This window comes from Lethenteron reissneri, chromosome 47, assembly GCF_015708825.2.
Source record: "Lethenteron reissneri isolate LAM-NWPU_2019-01 chromosome 47, ASM1570882v1, whole genome shotgun sequence".
Classification (NCBI taxonomy): domain Eukaryota; kingdom Metazoa; phylum Chordata; class Hyperoartia; order Petromyzontiformes; family Petromyzontidae; genus Lethenteron; species Lethenteron reissneri.
In genome coordinates this window covers 11,702,945-11,723,953 of record NC_083825.1, presented here as the reverse complement: position 1 = coordinate 11,723,953, position 21,009 = coordinate 11,702,945, and the positions used below count along the sequence as shown (strand labels likewise).

Genomic DNA, 21,009 nt, shown 5'->3' with positions numbered 1-21,009 from the left:
GGGCAGTCGAGGGGAGTTAAGAGTCTGAGCCACGTTGGGTGGTGAGAGAGAGATCCGCGCCATCGGCCACGTGGCCGAAGGACCTCAGCACACCGTCGGCCAGCGGTGTGCGGAGTGCGGGAGTAGAGAAGCTAACGGAGAAGCGTGCGTGGCACGCGAGAGGGAGCGTGCGCGGGGCGCGCGCGAGATGACGCTGGTCCGTGAAGGAGACCAGCGGGGTGCGGAGAAGAACCTGATTAAAAGACAAGCGGAGACCAGCAGTGCCTGACGGAGTCTTTTATTACACTTGTATTGGACTCACAAATGCAGGTGATTGCCTGTATTGGACTCGCGAATGTAGGTGATGCTTAAACTGGACTCGTGGACGCAAGCAATGCCTGTATTTGACTCGTGGATGCAGGTGATGCCTGTGCTAGACTTGTGGATTCAGGTGATGCCTGTGTAGTGACATAGTGCTGACTGTTATACAGCAGCTGCAACTGGGCACTTAGCGCACACGCCGCTGAGCATATACTCGGGTGTGCCGGCAGGGTGGAGGAACTGGGGCAAGGGTCACGGTAGACCTCGTGGGGAAGATCCTGGAACTATCTGGAGGGTTCGAGAAGGGAGGCGCGGCTAGGGTGGAGCCAAGCCATGCCGAGAGGAATAAAAGCAGCGAAGAGCAAGAGCTCCGGGTTACCGGTTCTGGGATTGGACTCGTCTCGTCATCCCTGTCATCGTCGCCGCCCTCGTCGCTGCCGCCTTTGCCCTATCATTGCGCAGCCGGACAGTAGTTGGTTGCCCTGGTCGACGCCGTCAGTGCAACGCGGACAGGGTTGTGTCTGGGACGGGTCGCACGGCAGCGTGGTCGTGTGAGAAAGGGGGGGGGGGCCCGAGTGGTGGCGTGAACCCGACAACAACACTAAAAGGGGAGGATGGTGCCTCCTCTGACTACCTCGTCTCCGACTTGAGTGTGTGTGCGACGCATGCCACCCGCATGCACAGGCGACACTACATCTGTACTAGAGTCGCGGATGCAGGCGCACATTGATTCCATTCTCTGGACGCAGGATGAGTTCCCCCACGGGGCGCAGCATTTCTCGCTCCTCCATGGCCTCAACTCGGAACGCACGCAGCACCGACGACAGCAGCACCTTCTCCTCCATTAGGGCGAAGCGCTGGCCTAAGACGAAGTCACACCATAGAGAGGTCACCACACATAAATAATGTGATATAGAGTCACTGTAAAGGGATTCAGAGGGGCAGGAAAGGACAGTATACATTTTCATCATCCAGTAAATGTGAATCATGTGCTATGAAGTTGGCTGTCAGTTATTCCACATTTTTAAAATTCAGTTAATCAAACTAGTGCAAATACAACGACACGTAACACAGTGTCATAAGCACCAGGAAAATATCATGAATATACACAGGCGAGACCATCACCCATTAATTATTATTTTTGTAACTGTAAAATGTTCGTCATATTCGCTCAATTGTCATAAGCACATTGCAAATGCATGCACACGCTCAGGCTCTTGTGTTCATTCTTTCATTCAAGCCGCATATCGATCCATGTTGTACATTTGGCCATAGTCGTGCACACATACGTTAAATAATGCCCTTTCAGCATTCTGGAAGGATATAATCAGGCTTTGCAAAAGAGCAGCCAATGAAATGCTATGTGTATAAATAATCAATTACACAGGCGCACGCAGGCACATGCATTCTGCTGTGCTATCTTGCACACTTTTGTTGATATTGTGCTCTGTGTAACACGGAGGAGGACACTCACCAATACAATTGCGCGGACCAGCAGAGAAGGGGACATAGGCGTAGGGGTGGCGCCCCACTGAGTTTTCAGGAAGGAAGCGCTCAGGCCGGAACTCCTCGGGCTCGGGGAAGCTGTCCGGATCTCGGTGCAGGCTGTACGTGATGATGACTGCATTTACTCCCTTGGGGATCGTGAAGCCACCTGCACACAGGACACAAATCAAAACTCACACTCGCATCCACAATAACACACCAAGAGTGATCGTTTCTGTGAATGACCGATGAATAATTAATATGCCACTGTGTACACACAGATACACGTAATCAACAATCACAATTCACCTGTATTTAGTCACAGGCATTGAGTGCATGAAAATATTATTTTTTGTTTAGGTTGTCCTTCCCCCGCACCTCTAATTAGCACGGTTGGCTACGTATGGTTTGCGAAAGCAGTTCAAAATACATTATGGGACCTCCGTTGCCAGTACCAAAATATGAGAATAGGGTTTTCCCTTTTTTCTGGCAACAGGTGTTAAGATAAGAATAGGTTTTTACACTTTTTTATAGCAACAAAACTGGAACCTTTTTACGAGGAATCATGTCTGCATTAACCACAATACTTGTGGTCAGAATGTAAGCAAAAACATACTCTGATAATATATGCATTGACTTTGAAACTGATTGGTTCACACCAAGTATTGTGGTTAATGCAAACATGATTCCTTGTAAAAAGGTTTCAGTTTGGTGTTTTAACATCTTAACACCTGTTTTGTTGCCAGAAAAAAGGGGAAAACCTATTCTCACAGTTCAAACTAGATACATACATACAATTTTCAGACTGGGATTCACATCGATCCTATAACTCGCAAGATGGCGACAGCTTGTATTTTAAATGTCAATGCTATTCTCATATTATACGTGAATACCTTTTACTGATTATAATTAGCAATCCTTGATGACAATGAGACAACTAAGCATTTGATAATTATGAAAAATACATTTAAAAAACTATAATTAAGCAGACGTAAATCGACACATCCATGGCACTGGCCCCTCGTCCCCAAAGCAAAGGTTTGAATCAAAGTATACACGACATTCACTTTCCTTCAAACTGCACCTGCTGGGTCTCTACAATCCTATTTCCTAGACTCCTCGTTGTTTTAAGGGTTGTCTCTGCTGCTTGCAAACTCCAATGTATGTATGTAAAAGTTATTTCACACTGTACGAAGCAAACCATGCTAATTGGAGGTGCCATTTACATGAATTTTTTTCCCATCCACACTTAGAGTATTTGGTGCTATTAATTTCCACATGATGAGCCACTTTGTTGAGCTATCAATCGTGGCCATGCAATGCTGCAATGCATTTTTCCTTCAATTAGTAGTTGGTTAATGTCTTCATCATGATGGCCTGTTGTAATGTTGAAGATCTTTCGCACCGTATGTAGCCAACCGTGCAAATCGGAACTATGTTGTCAGGGGATATATTTGAATTTTCGAATATACATGTGTAGTGATACACTCAGAGATACTAGGAATAGGAGGCACTCTATTATAGCCTTCACAGGGTACAAATGGTAACTACACTTCAGTCAGGACAGCTAACAGACTGCCTGATTGACAACACCGAGAAGGTGAAGATGGTGATGAAGGCTCCAGCAGCCCGACGGGATTCCACTCCAAACCACAGCCTCGAACCTTCGCTCGGGGTCCCGGTTTATCCTCCTGGCGTGACCTCGCTCCGCCCCCGGCCATGCCCCCCTTCTGGAACCTACTAATGAGTTGCCTCTCTGCTTATCAAGTGACCTGACAGACAGAGCTGCTGCAACCGCAGATCCCTTTCCCTGTGATATGCTCCATAGTGACCCATTCCATGTCACTACACATGTGTAGTGAGTCCAACTGAGTTGCAGACGTTATTCTTCAGAGGCAACACATTTATTGTAACATGTATATACAAAGGGGTAACTGCCCCTTTACCAGATACAGCCGAGGGTGGTGACCACCCAGCTAACTACACTATACGTAGGAGTTACAGCTACGAAGGTTCGGACCCTCACTCGGGTCCCCGGCCAAGTGTTGATGCCTCGTAGGACGTAGAGCTTCGAGCTTGTAGATCGAAGCGACCCCGGTCCTCCTGGGTCGGGGCCGGCTGCGCCCTCGGCCCCACCCGCCTTCGAGCGATCTAGCTCCTTCTGGATCCCCCTCGAGAGCTCTCCCTGGACACGTGATCACCCCCTAGCCCCCCCACCTGAGGCCTTCTCTGTGGACACTCCAGATCATGTGTCTACGGGGTCAACCAGAGTGCCATGGCCCGGGGCAACCCTGTCCCTGGGCTGACACTCTCCTGCTCCCCCTTGTGGTGTACGCGATGACGGTGCATCGCACGCTGTGCTATGCTAAAGCCGGCATCACGCAGCAACCCACCCGGTGCTGTCCGCGACGTAAGAACATCGCACGCCACGGCCCTCCCGGGCCGGCACCGTACAGTGACACTACACATGTATACATGATTTAAAATGTTGTTCCATGGATACATTGGTGTTGGTCTATACTAGGGGTCGCCAACCAAAATAACGAGGCATTTGTTTTTAATTTGGTAAAATAAATTCAATATTTCAAGAGCCGCAATGCACTTAAATACGAGACGGTTCCTAATAAATAACGTGAAGCAGTCCTTAACAAGTCGCATGTGGCTCCAGAGCCGCAGGTAGCTGACCCCTTGTCTGTACTAATAATCTTAACATGTTTTAATATTATTTAAATATTTTGGCTGCTGTAAATTTCTACATGATAAGCCACTTCATTGAGCCATTATTTGTGGCCAGGTTGCTTCTGAAAAAGAAGCAAATAGCTCAGTGGGCCTTACCTAGTAAAATACAAAGTTTCGTTTTATAATTATTTGCTTACCTTTCCTATACTTTGCATTCCTATCATGTTTTTGTATTGTTTGTTGTTGTAACTTTCTGACCTGCCCCTACTGGACATCTGTGAAAAAAAGCTTCATAGCTTATCGTATTCGTCCAGTGTAAATGAAGATTCTAATAACCATGGCGCTGGTGAGCGCCACAGTGGGTGCTCACCGGCACAACGTGTTTGAGTTTTACAGATTTGGAGATCTGGTGCCAGTCAAGAAATTGATTCAGCAATAAATTATATATATGTTAAGTACAAATCCCATTCTAACCTATAAACTGTGGTATTATTTACCAAGAGTCCATTTAGTTTTGCATCAACGCAAATCAATATATATATGTTCACTGTGGCGATGTATGAATGAATTTGCTCCTGCTGCTGCTTACGGATGGTGCAGTCTTGGGACAGGGTGCGCGCAAACATGGGAACAGAAGGAAAGATGCGCAGAGCCTCCTTGATGACGCACTCCAGATAGCGCAGCTTCTTCAGATCCTCCATGGTCATGTGCCGACTGGACTGCCCTGCAATACGGAGTAGAGCACAGCTCCTGAAACAAGGAATCAAGCATGAAGGAAGCCCGAATATTGTCCTCTCTACACAGCAAACACCTTGCCACTTTGTCTTCAATGTTGAGACAATGGGATCTGCAATTTAGGCATATCTTGAGTCACTGTCCCTGGCAAATGACTGGGACTGGTTTTCACTCTAGCATCAACACACACAACCCACACTTACACTCTGCCGCTTTGTGCAAACACCATGTTTGGTATAAGTTTATTGAGCACACATGGCAATCTTTAACGAAGCAAAAGCAAGAGCAGGACGAGAGGCTTCACTACGTTCTCCGGAGTCACCGTGTTTCTCGAGCGAGCGCTCAAGAGATGCTACCTCTAAGGGCGCCACGGTATGCGAGATGTTAACTACCTTGCCTGGTATACAGGAGGTCGTGGGTTCTAGTCTGACCCTGACACCTCTATATATTTGGAGTTTGCACTTTTTTCTCCATGGTCATGTGGAGTTTTCTCCGGGTCCTCCAGTTTTTCCCTCGACATTTATAAACATATGTATTTGGCTATTATAAATATCCACATGTTAAGCCACTTCGTTGAGCCATCATTTGTGGCCAGGTGGCTCAGTGGGCCTTACTTGATAAAATAAAAAATTGTTTAGTTTGAGCTTGTTTTTGTTTACCTGGAAACCAGTACACCTGCAACAAGCGGACATTACCGGGTGATCATTCCTGTGGCCTGATCCGATGACGGAGGTTGAGGTGCAGGAGATGGAGCGAGCAGTGGGTGTGTGCTGCACTTCACGCAGACGGTGCTCTGCGTATTCCTACCGAACACTTGGTCGAGCTCCCGGTGAAGCTGCCTCTGCACGTGCGGATGTGACCCGATCAGGTAGAGTGCCCAGTTCGTAGCAGCTGCAGTCGTGTCGTGCCCCTAGGCATTCAGATTCAGCAGCATTGAGAGTGCGTTCCGTTACAAAGACGATAGAAGCAATGTCTCGCCCAACACACTATTATCCTGGTCCTGAACCAAACGATTGCCAAGTGGTAGAAAAATGCATGGATGGAGTGATCGTTTCTTAGAGAGATTTGATAACATCTTTGTGAGTTCACAAACAAATTGAAAAATGTGATCTGAGGTTACAACATGGGCTTGTATTATCAGTGCTGTTGATTGTTACCATAAGAATCACTGGAAGATTTGATGAATGTGGACATTCTGGATTTGAAGTTTTCGTGACTGCAAGGATCCATACTCTTAGGTGAAAATAAAGAATAAAATTGACTAAATTAAATCACGACGTTTCGGAGGCAACACAAGCTTCCGTCATCAGGTGGGACAACAACAGCAAAAAACAATTACTGTAGTGGTCAGAGAGAGCTGTATGTGACAAGCGATTATATAGGGTAAGAGGGGGGGAGGAGCCAGGGAGGAGGGATGCAGGGGGGGGGGGCGTGTGGAGTCGGGGGTGGGGGTTAAGCTGTTGTCGTTTTTTCCTATAGCCCCAAAGCAATTAGGATATTACTATGTTAATAACATTCTTCTAGTGTATGGCAGGCAACGGCTGGTGAGACACAATGCCGGTGTGGGCCTGGGGCGAAGGTAGCGTGCTGTAGAAACTGGAAATGCGAGTATGGAAGCAAGCTATAAAAGCAATTAAGATTTTACCTGGTTAATAACATCCTTCCAATGATTGTTCAATTTGAATCTATCTTCTCGGTTGAAGTTATGTCTGTGTTTGTAAATCTGGATGGCTTCATGAACAAATCTTTGATAGTAGCCTGACGGTTTGCAGAGTACCTTGGTCTCGGAAAAAAAACTATCATGAGAGCCCACCGCGTTATAGCAGTGATCAGCAACTGCGGAAGATCCAGTTCTGCCATGTTTCAAATCCGCCTTGTGCTCGCGAATGTGGTCTGATACATGTCGTTTCATTTCCCCAATGTAACAATCACCACAAATGCAACTAAGTTTGTAGACTCCAGGGTATTGCATGTCAGGAATGACATCCTTTATGGATGGGATTAGATCACGGATCTTGTGTACTGTACTGAATCGGACCTGGATATTGTGTTTGTTTAAGATTTTGGAAATCTTTTTGGTAACGCCTGCTATGTATGGTAACGTGATGGTTTTGATCGGAGTCTAAGGGGCTTGTCTCTCTGGTTGGAGAAACAGCTTTGCGGATAATCTGGTCCGAATATCCATACATATATATTTTGTGCCCGGGGACGAACTATAAAATTGGCGCCCCCACCCCCCCCCCCCCCCCCCCCCCCCATTTAATCACATTTTCCTATTACATCGAATAAGGAATAACAATTTAAATTTTAATGAAACATTGTATTTAAAGAAGCAAATTTATACAAATTATATTACATGGCTCACTCAGTCACTGTCGTAGACTGGTTGTCAGTCTACAAAAGATACATTTTTCTTGATTTCACTGTCGCAAACTGGTCAATCACATAATCAACATCTGTTTTTTCCAATGTTTCTCTTTCAACGCTAAGAAGAGCAAGATCGCTGAGACGATTTTGTCCCATTGAAGCATGCAAATACGACTAAATAAGTTTCAATTTGCTGAACGACCGCTCACAGCTTGCAATTAAAACTGCTTTTGTTAATAACATTTGCAGTGAAATTCGCAAATTCGGAAATATGTCGTCTCCATAAAACACAATAAAACCAAGAAGATCCAAAGGAGTTTCTGGTAGAACTTCATTCCGGTTACTGAGCAGCATTTTGCAATCTCCAATTTCTGTGAAAAGTTCGTGGCCACTGATGTCGGTGTCATAGAAATTTCCAAAATCTGTGCAATTTCGACGAATTGCATCGACATCTGTGTTGGATAGAAGAGTTTTGACGTCCAGCAGAAATCAAAATTTTGTGTTCAGGTTTTTTAGTCGTAAAAACCGTGTTGACATCTCCTGTTGAAGTCGATAAAATACGCTCTTCATAACGCGCACAATTTCTTCTGCTGAAAGTCCTGCATCTCTTGCCAGTTCTCCTGGCATCTTCCGACATCGCCTAATTCTTCTGTCCACATCGATCCCCCAGGCTGTGCATCTTGTTTTGGCGTTTTCTACAGCAACTTGGCTCAAATCATCACGAAGCTTGACAAATTCATGCTCCAAAGATTCAAGATCAGTTGCTGCTTCCTTGAAATTCATAGTAGGATCCTGTAAGAGCTTCTGAACATGATAAATTTTTCCAAGAATGACATTCCAGAAATGTAATAAAACTATGAAGTTAAAATGTAATACGCATGCCTGTAACTGTTCTGCATCACTTCTGGTTTCAGGCGTCATAGTTACGTCCTCCGATAATTTGTCGAGCAGCCCTACTAGTTCATCCAGTCCTTCATAGATAGCTTTAACAGCTTCTGATCGTGCACTCCAGCGTGTTTCAGACTCCAGCTTTACTGTGATGGGCACAGCTTTTTGTAACTCTTCCCAACGAATTGTTGAACGAGAGAAAAACAAATATAAACTTTCAACTGTTCCAAAAAAATGTAACAAGTGGATCCTGTTTAGTTGAGTGTACTCCTGCTAAGTTTAAGCTGTGGTTGTCACAGTTGACAAACAATGCTCTGATTTTTGTCACATATTCGTTGTTGAAGGCCGGATATATGCCCAGTCATCACAGCAGCATTGTCATAACATTGTGCCTGACAGTCGGCTAGAGGTATGTTGTCAGATTTCAGTCTCTCGACGATGACTATTTTTAGGCTTGCTGCATCTTTTGCATGTATCTCAATATAACCTAAAAATGATTCTTTGATAGTTACTTTTTTAGTTTGAAAATCCACATCCACAAATCTTATGACCTGAGAAAGCTGTTCCCGATGTCCTAGATCAGGAGTTGAGTCAAGTAAGATACCGTAGTACTTGTTTTTCCTGATATCACTCAACAATTGGTTCTTTACAGTCGACGCAAGTATGTGGATAAATTCATTCTGGATTTTCGGTGACAAATAAGAAACTGATCCCGGATTTTCTCCTGCGTGCTGTACGTGTTTTGCTAACAATGGGTCATGCTGTGCAACGAGTTTGATCAGCGCGAGAAAATTTCCAACATTCAAATCTTCCTCATGACCATGTAGTGCCAAATTTTGTGAAACCAGAAACTTAATACAGGTGAGTATTCTTTGCAATATATCTCGCTAACGTTGTTTTTCCAAATGAATCTGAGCTTGAACCACTGCGTCAATTCCAGTACCATAAATTATCCTTCGTTCGTTCCATGTAGTAAAAGCTCTGGTGCGGTGGCTAGGATTGTTTTCATGAGAATTTAGTTTTTCTGGCTTTGTCCACTTGTTGAAACCGTTTGTTAACTCAAACGAAGCTCGTGAGTTTGAACTCGATTATGTAAATAATAGACAACAGAAACAGTAAACAGCTTTATTAATTGGTGAATATAATAGCCACGAACGAGTCACTTCCTCTCCGTTCGCTAGTCGGCGTTTAAACCATGATGTAATTTAATGTGCGTGGGCTGCTGCGGCAGCTGCAGCCGCCTGGAACGTGGTGTCACTAATCTATATATATAAAATCGCAAATCTGTCTGTGTGTCGCCGGACCATACGCAGTTTCATTGGACGGCGGTTGCCCCTGGCAACGGGTAGCGACGCATTCGCTGCGGGATGGACGCCATTTTTAATTCCCGTTAAAAATATGCGCACGCATTAACACGCGACTCTGAGGTAAATTCATCAAAGTTTCACGTCCTCTTCACTCCCCCCCCCCACCCCAATGTGTGCTATTACTATTATAGGGTCGGTAGATAATAAAATGATAGCGATTACACAGTATTATTGTAGCGCGGGGGGGGGGGGGTAACGGCCCCGGTACCCAGCCTCAGCCGGGTGGGCAATTTAGGCGAGGCCGGAGGCTCTGCACGGTACTAGGCCTCGACACCCCACCACACTATAGGCCGGACATATTACTGCACAGCGGCCAAGGAGATCGTGGCTGGGGGGGGCAGGGGTAGCAGCCCATCTGTGTATATATGTAAGGTTATTAAGAAATATATTTTTCACCCGGGCAACGCCGGGTACTTATGCTAGTAAGAACTAAAAATAGGCCGTTGTAGTTTCCGCCACCAAAAAACAGGCCAGTGACTAAGGCTGAAAGACTGCGCCTGTGTTGTTTGGGACGTTCTTCCATGTAAGTTCTTAATAGGCGCGCGTACCAAAATGTAATTACATGAAATGTAGGCTGTGTGTGGCAGGATATATCAACTTTTAGGTTGAGGTGTAGATTTGTGCAGTAGTTTCAGGCTGCCGCGCCCGCCGCAATAAGTTATAATGTAACGTTGTAAGCCTCATTTTGGCGCCCCTTTACCTTGGCGCCCGGGGACATATGTACCCCCCTGCCCCCCCCCCCTAGCTACGCCTCTGGCCTGGCGTACGTGTTCCAATTCACTGGCTAGGTGGTGTTGCTGGATGGTGGTGGGAGTCAGGTTTCAGATAGGAATCTGTGTGGGTGGCTTTCCTTTAAACAGTGTCCCCAAGAGCCATCAAGATTTTTCTCATGATCATCAGCATCTAAGGTCCATATGTATTTGTAGTGTGGCATCGCTGATATCATCCGCAACCGAGGCTGAATCGTGTCATCAGATGCGAGACCTGAAATCTAGAGGCCAGGAGTCTCTCCGTGTTCACCTCCTTGAGGCACCCACCTCAAACATGAAGGTGTCCACCTCCTCGCGGATGTCGCTGTGGGAGAGGGGCCGGTCCTCGCTGTCCTTGGCGGCCAGCAGCATGTCCAGGAAGGCGAGTCTCTTTCGCCGCTGGGCATTGGTCCCGGTGTCCCTCTCATGCTTATGGCTCTGAGAGTGCTCTATGATCACCTGCGCAGGTGATCGCACAAGGGTATCGAGGGGGCACACGAGCAGAGTCGGCAACAGTCTCTCGAGAGTAATTGTCACCGCCCTTGCCTCTGCAAAAAATCACCCATATGATCACAACGTTTAACATCACGTGCTTTCAGATGCGCTTCTGCGGCCATCTGGAACGCTATTCCTTCTGCCTGATGAAGACCGCTTGTGTTGCGATGGAAACGTTGTGGGTTTTTCGCTTTTATTATTTTCAATTTATTTTGATTGTATTTTTTATTATTTTAATTGTATTTTTTTATTATTTTATTTTTTCTTCTATTCACGTGACTTTACCGAAAGAACCAAGAATATGAATTCCTGCAGTCACGAAAGTTTTAAGTCAAAATTAGGAAGCCACTGGAGCTATGCACTTTTAAATCTCGATTGAAAACTCATTTCTTTGGAACTTTGTTTTGTGTTTAGTTTGTTGTCCTTCCCCGCACATTCGATTAATATATTTGGCTATGTACAGTGCGAAAGAAGTTCAACATTTTTACATACAAAATTATGTCCGTAGCAAGCAAATGTATAGAAGTGAAATGTGCAAAAGCTGCAAGGAGAGGAAGAGCCCAGTCTGGATCCTGTCCCAGGTGGAGTTGGGCTGGAGGTGAGGTGGATTCTCACAAATTGCAGAGTCCCTCGTGAAAAATACAGACTCGCACCTCCTCGGTGAACGTGTGGAGGACCTTGAGACATCGGTCATGGTCTTTTCCTTCCCCCAGGGTCGAGTAGAGAAAATCCGACCAGAACCAGGGCATTTTCTGTCTCCTGTGAATGAAGTCACTCAACCTGCAAACAGATACAACATTTATGGTATTTGTATTCCCATTGCCAAAATCAGTTTAAAATACGACAAATACACAAGAACTCCAGTCAAAGTGTATTGTTTATATTGTTTATGGATATGTTATTGTGTTTACTGTTATGTTTTCATGTACATTCGTATTGTGTAGTCAATTTAGTGGTATCGTTTTACAGTCTTCGAGGGACTGCAAGGCTGATTTAAGCAGCTGTTAAAACCAACAGCATCACAGAAACTGGCAGGCAGAGAAAACATCACGTGATATAGTTGATCATCAATTCTGCTCTCACTGCTGGAAACCGTGATGCCTGGGGAAAGGCCCTGGGCTGGTTTCTAACCCAGCAAGAAGAACGCCAATGTGTACACCTGGGAAACAAGGTTTCTCTTCTGTCTCCAGGGTAGTTCCTCAAGGTTCAGTCATGAGTCCTCTTGAATCTCCAATCTTCGCCCAATCTCCCTATTTTTGTCATTGCATCAAACGTGTTAAATCCTACAAATGATTGGGGTCCTGAGGCATCGCCTGAATCTGCAGTGCACGTATAAAAACTCACACGAAGAAATGAAGAAACTAAAGACTAAATCAAACTCAAGCCAAGATTATTTTCAAAAATAAAATTCTAATCTTGCTTTCCGTTGAACATGAAGAAAAAAGTAACGTGGGAAGAATGCGATATTTTCTTATAATTAAACTAGGCCCTGTATTGTGGCGCGGTGGTGCACCTTGAACAAAGGTGCACTTTAAAAATCAACTAAACACGGAAGACAAATCATGCACACACGTAGATTCTGTAAGGTTTCCCAACATGCGCTTGTCCTCAAAAGTGTTGGCGATAATGATGGTGGCGCTAGCACGAGGTGCACTAGCAACGGTTATCATGCCCGTAGCCGAAAATGAGACGGGGCACGGAGTGCGCGTGACGGACAGTGCAGTGATCAATGCGGACGCTTTCTCCAGGGCAAGGCCTTCACGCAGCAACCTATACTCTCAAGTTCCATCAGATCATGCTTCCCATCATGGAGAGATGCATGGAGAAGGCACGGAAGGACGCTCGGAGAGACAGCATGGCGAGATGCACGGATAGACGCACAGAAAGACAGCATGGAGAGACGCATGGAGAGACAGCACTCACTTGTACACGGCCTGCACGTACTGCGACTCGCTGTTGCTCTGTGCGTATACCTTCCTGCCCATGGCCGTCTCTGTACAGAGAACAACGCAGCGATAACAACACAAGTACAATCTAGATTGAAAGTTTTCGTGACTGCAGGAATCCATACTCTTTGGTTCTTTCATCAGGTGGGACAACCACTTGCTGTGGTTGTCCCACCTGATGACAGATGCTTGTGTTGCGCCCGAAACGTCGTGATTTAATTTATTTTATACCTACGTGACTTTAATTAAAGAACCAAAGAGTATGGAACACAAGTACAAACAATAGTGTCTATAGTTAGCTCAGGTTTTCGTCAGTTATGACCAACATGCTATTTCATTAACATGTTTTTGTAATAATAATAATACGGGTACAGACTCAGGTCTGGTACTAGTGTAGAGGAGTGAAATACGCCGTACACACAGTTAACTGAGGGCAACGGAGGGAAACAGGTGCACGTGTGCAACATGAGGTTTGCACGGACAAACCGCCAGTTGTTAAGGGGCGAAACAGGTGCAAATGGGGTCGACCGGTTGTGCACGTTGAGGCCGGAGGTGTTGCCAGGGAGACGGGAGATAAGGGAATGATTGATGGACCAACAGGCGCCGGCCTAGGGAGAGCTTAAAGAGATGCATGAGCAGTCTCGGATAATTATCAGAGGGATATAAGGGTGTGTGCGTGAGCGGAGGGGACGAAGAGTGAAGACATCTCGCCGCTCCGGCCGTCAACGGGACCTCAACCCTCACACCGTTGCCAGGCGGGTGCTGATCCCCCAGCCCGGGACAGATGGGTGAGCGGGTCTGAGGGAGCGTAGGTGAGGGCAGCGGTGGAGACGTAGAGCTGCTGTGTGCGGAGTCGCTGAGAGCAGAGTCGCTGAGAGCAGAGTCGCTGAGAGCAGAGTCGCTGAGAGCAGAGTCGCTGAGAGCAGAGTCGCTGAGAGCAGAGTCGCTGAGAGCAGAGTCGCTGAGAGCAGAGTCGCTGAGAGCAGAGTCGCTGAGAGCAGAGTCGCTGAGAGCAGAGTCGCTGAGAGCAGAGTCGCTGAGAGCAGGATAAGTGAGGTGAAAGGTAGATAAGAGTGGGGAGAAGTTAAAATAAGTGACCGTATAGATAGTTATCGGAGTGCCTACAACTGGTGCAAAAATAGGTGAATAAAGTATAAGTAGGTTACTTGTTACGTGTCGGTGTGAGTAATTTTTGAAGACACTACACTAGGCTTGCCACCTCTGAGGTACAAAAAACTGTACAAACGTTGTTGGTGTTGTTGTATATATTCGGTCTTGAAATATTTTTTTGAATGTGAAAATTTAAGATGTATAATTTCCCGAAATTAAGCTCTCCTTCGTTGTCTAGCGGTATTTCCAATCGTGATAATGAAATGGTGTAATTGTATGAAGTTATGAAAGTGTATGTAATTACGCTTTAACTTTGACTGATTATGTTTTAGTGTGTTTATGTCAGGTCTCAAAATTCAGATCTCTCCGCAGGATACAGTTCTTATGCATGAATGTAGGAAGGCACCACTCAGACAATTCTGTAATAAGGAAATTTAACATAAAAAAACATAACATTCTCATATGAGAACTCTTATGCGAGAAATGTCAACACAGTACTCCTGGAGATGTCCTCCTCATTGATCCATAAATTTAACCCTCAATAGTTGCGTTTGTTAAACTGGGTAACAGAACAATCGGCTAATTTCTCAGAGTAAATCGACCGTACACGGCGACAAGAAAAAGTCCTGAAAAATGAATGTGATAATATTCTTACGAATGGTAATAAAGAAAAATGTGCTTAAGGCAAAGGTAGACCTCAATGAATTAATTGGTAAGATTATGCAATTAACGAAATTCCTTGGAACAATGTTGTGCGGTAGTGTGCCTGCTTGTCTAACAAATGTTTATCAATTGGCTAAGGGCTTTAATAAATTTGCAGGCAAGATTATGTGATCAAAAGAAAGATGTTAACACAATAGTATCCCTGTGTGTGTGTAGATTCGTAACATAAATGTTTATAAATGTTTAGTTTTATCAATGAATTCATTGGTACAGATTATGCAATTAACAACAAGAATGACTAAAATACTTCTAAACGACCATATCTACGTAACTCAATGGGCAGCAATGCTTTCCACGATCAGCTAATAGTTGACGCACCGACTTTGGATGACCACCCTTTTTGAAACACAAGGAGAACTTTTGGAACGATCTTATTAGTCTCAATATGCGCGTTATGTGTGAGTGTGTGTGGGTGTATTGTTTCCCTGCTCCACTTTTTGAGATAAGGGGTTCCCTGCCAGGCGGTGGGTCGTGTGTCATACACACGGCTTTCTCTCTCTTGGCTGCAGCTGCAGGCCTCTCTGTTGCAGGCACGTTGCTCGTCTTTGAAGGTGCCCGATTGCGTTCGCAGCTCGTCCCTGACGCCAGCGCCGACAATGTTCCTCGGTTGCACCGGTCACGTGCTCGCTCTCCTTCTCCGTGCTCTCCTTCGGCGGTGCACGATTGCGCTCGCAGCTCGTCCGCTGCTCGCCAGTGCCGACACTCTTTATCGGTTGCGCCGGTTACGCGCTCTCTCTCTCTTTCTCCGTGCACTCCTTCGGCGGAGCACGATTGCGCTCGCAGCTCATCCGCTGCTCGCCGTTCCTCACTCTTGTCTTGGTTCCCAGCTAGTGTTCGTCGGTGTGTGTGTGACTCAAAGTACGTTTTGCGTAGTGTTTTGGGCAATGTTTACAGCGTGGTATTTGATATATTAAGGGGAGGCGCCCCCCTGCATCACGATTTACTGTTGGAAGACAAAGGTGGTTGGGGAGGCTCTGATTCTATGGAATAGATTATCTTGGTCGTGTGTGATTGACCTGTCTCGCATTGTATTTTTTCTGGATGACCCTCGGTCTAATACTTCATCATAATTATTTGGTTTATGTTTAACCAAGATTTGTGATCTACCATAGTTGTTACCACAGGTATTCCAAGGGTTTTATTAACCTTTGTTCCCCGTCTGTATGCAGGGATCCGTGCTTTTTATTCTCGAGTTATATTTTGATATCCTGAGGTTGGAGACTAAGTTTTGACTTGAGCTTTCGTGACTGCCGGAATTCATGTTCTTTGGTTCTTTCGGTAAAGTCACGTAGATAGAAAGATACAATAAAAAAATATATATATGTGGTGAATAAGAGTAAAATAAAGTAATAATGAAAGCCACTAATGTAGACTGCAGTCTGGTTCTAAATCTGAGAGTGTACTGGCAGTCTATAATGTCGATTTACTCTCATCACTAAGTTTCGAACTTAACCGTTGTAAAAAAAACGCCAGTTGTAATGTCGGATTGCCCCTGCTCTGCGTTTGTGGAGATCTGAATGGGGTGGTGCAACAACCGTGTCAGCAAGTTTCGATTTGAGACCAGGCTGTTCCTCCCGCACCAGCGAGTCTGGAGATTTGTTTGTGAAACTGTCCAAAACATCTGTGGAGGTCGTGTCATATGGTCCTTTGACAATCTGGAGATTTCCCAGATTTTCATTAACCTCCCTTTGCCCCGGGTTTATTATTTAATGGCTCTTTATGACCTCCTCCCTCCAGTTGCTTTAATGTGGCAAAGCAACTGGAGTGTGAGGGGTGGGGGTGTGCCTCACCCTTTCGTGCCCCATGCTCACCCCGATCATCCCTCCGACAGCCCTTGGGATAGCTTCCCCGGAAGGTGCAGGCCAGGCTTCGCCGCTGGCAGAGCAGAACTGCGCAACTCAAGCAGCCGAGTCGCCGCCATCGCGGAGGTATCGCCGCCCTGTCTGCGCCCGCCTTGCCGAGCGCCGCGGCTGTGCTGGTCGGCGAGCTCGACACAGGGGAGCCGGCGACGGAGGATGCGGCCCTGGAGCCACATGGCGCCGACCTCGCTGCGGCTGCCAGACGCGCGACTCCTCCATCCTGCCGCCCAATCGCGCGGCGGCCATTTTGGCGGGGGCGTGGGAAGCGGAGCCCGCCATTTCATCCTTCCCGCCAAATTCGCCGTGGGAGATTCCGGCGCTTCAACGCCGACTCCCATTCGTCAGAGAGTTTGCGGCGGCTGGCGGGGATTGGGAGGCATTCAAACGATGCTTCTCCGTGAACTGCACGCTGGCGGGCTGGACTGAGGCGGAGGCGTTAAAGGCGCTTCCCACCACCCTCGATGACGATGCTTTGGCAGCATTTTATGCCATCCCACCGGGGGAGGGGACCATGTTATCGCAGGCCTTAGGACAGATGGCTGCGGTATATGACCCACTTTTGAGCGTTCGACACAAGTTCACTGCGCGGAGGCAGGGGGAGGCCGAGACGCCCCTCGCCTTCCGCAGCGCCCTGCTGTCCCTGGCGCAAGCAGCGTACCCAAAGATGGAGCAGGCGGTAGTTGACTCTTTGGTCCTGGAGTGGTTGCTGGCGCTGGCGAAGGAGTTGAACATCGCCTTGCCAGCTACGGAGGAGGACGACCCATCGTCCCTCAAGATTTCCCGGTATATTCAAGCTCACCTGAATCTCATGGATCGTCGGCGGTCATTGGAATGATACAGGGGGTAGAGGTGCGGGTGCTCATCGACACTGGGGCATCTGCCACCATGATTTCCGAATAGATTTTTTATATTTTATCCAGAGGATGTCGTTCCTTATGCCCTGTCATTGTTCCGTACTTTGCCGTTAACAGGGGATCCATTGGCGACATTAAATTGACAGGCCCGGTCCTTGTTTCCACCTCCCTGGCCGTGCCCTGCCTGTTAGGGACCGATTTCTTGAGTAAAATGCCTATGAAGATCTTGATAGATCAAGGATGTTTGAAATTGCTTTCGGGCTGTCGCATCACGTTCTTATCTTTCCCCACTCGATTGCGCACAGCTAACGCGACTGTACAGGCGCTAGCTAGCTTCACAGTTAAGATTCCCCCCGAAGCGCAAATGCTCGTTCCCCTGCATCTGCGGAAACCGCTCGATTGGGAGGCAACCGCGGGAGGGGTCGTGTTGGGATCCTCTAATAGTGCGGTCCGGGGGATGATGCTCGTGGGGGCTCAGATGCTGGTCTCTAGGGAACAACAGCCATCCATTCAGATCCTCAATGTTGGGCCGGACGCGTCGGTCATACAGGCGGGCACGGTGCTCGCCCGTGTGTCGACTGCGAAGGAGGACAGTAACATTGTGGGGGGAGTGGGGGTCGCGTCAACTACGGTTCAAGGGCAGGTCGGAAAGGACAGCTGGCGAGATGCCCTCTGCTCTAAAAATTCGGACTTGTTCGATGGCCAGAGGTCCGCGCTGCGTGCGCTTTTACTTGAGTTTGCCGATGTTTTTAGAAAAGGTAAATTCGACATTGGCTGCACGACCCTCTTAAGCCACCATATTGACACAGGTGACGCCGCCCCCATTTGGCAAAATCCTTGAGACCTACTGAAAAGGAACACGTGCAGCAGGCGGTCGACGAGATGTTGGCCGCCGATGTTATTTCTCTATCTACCAGCACCTGGGGTGCTCCGAGGGTTCTCGTGAAGAAACATGATGGGAGTTTGCGCTTTTGCGTTGAATTCTGCAAATTTAACAAAGTATCCGTGGCGGACGCGTACCCCCTGCCCCGCATAGATGATTCATTGGACGCTCTGGCGGGGGCGTGTTTTTTCTCAACGCTCGACTTACTTTCGGGATTCAGGTAATTGCCCCTTGATGATTGCTCTAAGTCTAAGACTGTTTTCGAAAACCGCAGGGTTTATTTGAGTTTAACTGGCTCCCGATGGGCCTCCACTCGGCCCCGGCGATGTTCCAGAGGCTCATGGAGCTGCTCCTGGTAGGACTCCAATCGGACTCCTGCCTGATTATAACTGGACAACGTTATCATGTTTAGCCGAACATTCGAAGAGCACTTGGTATGGCTCCGCTCAGTTTTTCTTAAAATGGGGGCAGCTAACCTCAAATTTAAACCTCAAAAATGGCACCTGTTGCAGACATCCATTCGATATTTTGGGCATATCGTCAGCGAGTCGGGAATTTCCACAGATCCCGATAAAACTGTGTGCGTGTGCACGTGGCCAACCCCCAAGTCGGTGGGTGAGGTACGCAGTTTTATAGGATTTGCATCTTACTACCGCCGCTTTGTGCCCGGGTTCGCCACTATTGCCAAATCCCTCCATGCTGTTGCGCTCCGAGATGGTCTGGTGGATGCCTCTCCCCTCTGATACCCAGATTTTTCATTACCCTTCATCCTGGACATGGACGCCAGCAACACCGGCATTGGCACTGTATTGTCCCAGGTTGTGGACGGGGTGGAGAGGGTCGTGGCATATGGCAGCAAAGTGTTGTCTCTGGCCGAACAACGCTACTGCGTTACGCATCGGGAGTTACTTGCCATAGTTATTTTCATACAACAATACCGGCTGCATCTCTATGGTAGGCGTTTCGCTGCGCGTTCCGACCACGTCGCTCTTCAGTACGCTTTACGCGTTGAGCAACCATTCGGCCAGCTCTCCCACTGGCTGAAAATTCTACAAGATTCTCCTTCGGGTTTCTTACCGTAAGGGTGCGCGGCACCAAATGCGGACGCGCTTTCGTGGCTACTTCTGTGCGACGAGTGTGCGTGCCTCTCTGGCTCGGGCCACTGCAAATTGGCTACCGCAGCGGTACCCCCTTCGGTTGTCGCGTCGGCGGGGACTTCCACCCCGGATAGCCCCGATGATCTCGTGTGCTCGTGACTTCACCCTTGGGTTGAGTCACAATGAATGGGGACGCCTCCAGGCGGAGGACGCCTCCCTATTGAAGCAACGGTGCCATGTCAGTGACGCGGGAAACGTGTCGGCCCGACACGGGGTGGTCCCTGTCATTCTTAAAGACGGCCTTTTGATGTGTTGAGATGGTGGCTTATGTCGCTACAGTGTTGTGGTGCCTACGGGCCTCAGGGGTTATCTTGGCAGTACAAGTGCAACTGATGCACCTTGGGGTACATAAGACGTTAGCTACCCTCAAACTCAATTTGTTTTGGCCCGGAATGGCAGGGGATGTCAAAAATGTGCTTAAAGGCTGCGTGCAGTGTGCTCGCCGGAAACCGCCGTCTACTAAGTGCTGTCCGCTCTTGCAATCTGTTCAAGTATAACAAGCTTGTCGCACTCAACGTGCTCGGGCCCTTTCCCATCACAGCCCGAGGGAATAAATATTTGCTGGTGGGCGTGGAGTATTTCTCCCGCTGGCCTATGGGCACCAAAAAGGTTTGCACGTCGCCCTACCATCCCCAGACGGTCGGGATGGTGGAGCGACTCCACAGAACTCGGACCTCCATGCCAAGTGAGCAGGTCGGTGAGTCCCAGGGCAACAGGGACTTGCATATTCCAGGGGTGCTTGCAGTCTATAGAATGGCCCCTCACACTTCCAACGGCTACTCACCTTTTTAATGTATGGGTAGGGAACATAACCCCCTCATTGACATGCAGCTGAACACCATTTTGGAACCCATGCGAATTACCCTTCAAATGGGTCTCGGAGGCACGCGAGGCTTTTAAGGAAAATTCTGCCTTGTGGCAGTCGGCCAACGAATGGCTAAGGGGGCTTCGGGTGTCTGGTAAGAAATGGACTCCGGGGAACAAGGCTTGGCTGCACTTACACTCAAGTGCCCGTGGGTACATCCCCCAAGTTGTACAGACCCTGGCGTGGGCCAGTTGAGGTGATTCAGGCCAACCGGCCACAATGTGTTAAAATCCGATTCGGTCACCGGTATTGGTTCATGCATCCGTCCCACCTTAAGTCTTTTGTTGCTCCCTTTTCACATCCCTTCCATGAGGGCCAAGTGTTAGGGTGTGCTGGGCTAGCTGGAGTGCGCACCCACTGAGGTTGTTCCTCAGGGTGGTTTTGTCCCGCCCACAGGACCGGAGTGCGCGACACCCTCGACGTTGCCGGCTGCTTCTGCTCCGGACGCTCTGCAGGGTGCGGAGCGACCGTTAACCAGCCGTTCTCCACTGACGCTGTCATCTCCTATGGAAAGACCGTGGCCGTCGGCCCATATTCAAGTCCCCTC

General features: G+C 47.7%; 1 protein-coding gene across 1 annotated transcript in view; it reads right to left on the bottom strand.

Moving 5' to 3' along the window:
- Nucleotides 1-261: 261 nt before the first annotated feature.
- LOC133354321 (cytochrome P450 4V2) overlaps nucleotides 262-21,009 on the bottom strand; it is a 38,141-nt gene continuing 17,393 nt past the window's right edge. The window contains exons 5-11 of the mRNA XM_061571064.1: nucleotides 12,989-13,058; nucleotides 11,719-11,845; nucleotides 10,859-11,029; nucleotides 6,007-6,109; nucleotides 5,054-5,188; nucleotides 1,775-1,954; nucleotides 262-1,162 (exon numbers count right to left, since the gene is read on the bottom strand). Coding sequence (XP_061427048.1) covers nucleotides 1,002-1,162; nucleotides 1,775-1,954; nucleotides 5,054-5,188; nucleotides 6,007-6,109; nucleotides 10,859-11,029; nucleotides 11,719-11,845; nucleotides 12,989-13,058 — 947 coding nt within the window. The 3' untranslated portion in view covers nucleotides 262-1,001. The remainder of the gene's footprint in view (nucleotides 1,163-1,774; nucleotides 1,955-5,053; nucleotides 5,189-6,006; nucleotides 6,110-10,858; nucleotides 11,030-11,718; nucleotides 11,846-12,988; nucleotides 13,059-21,009) is intronic.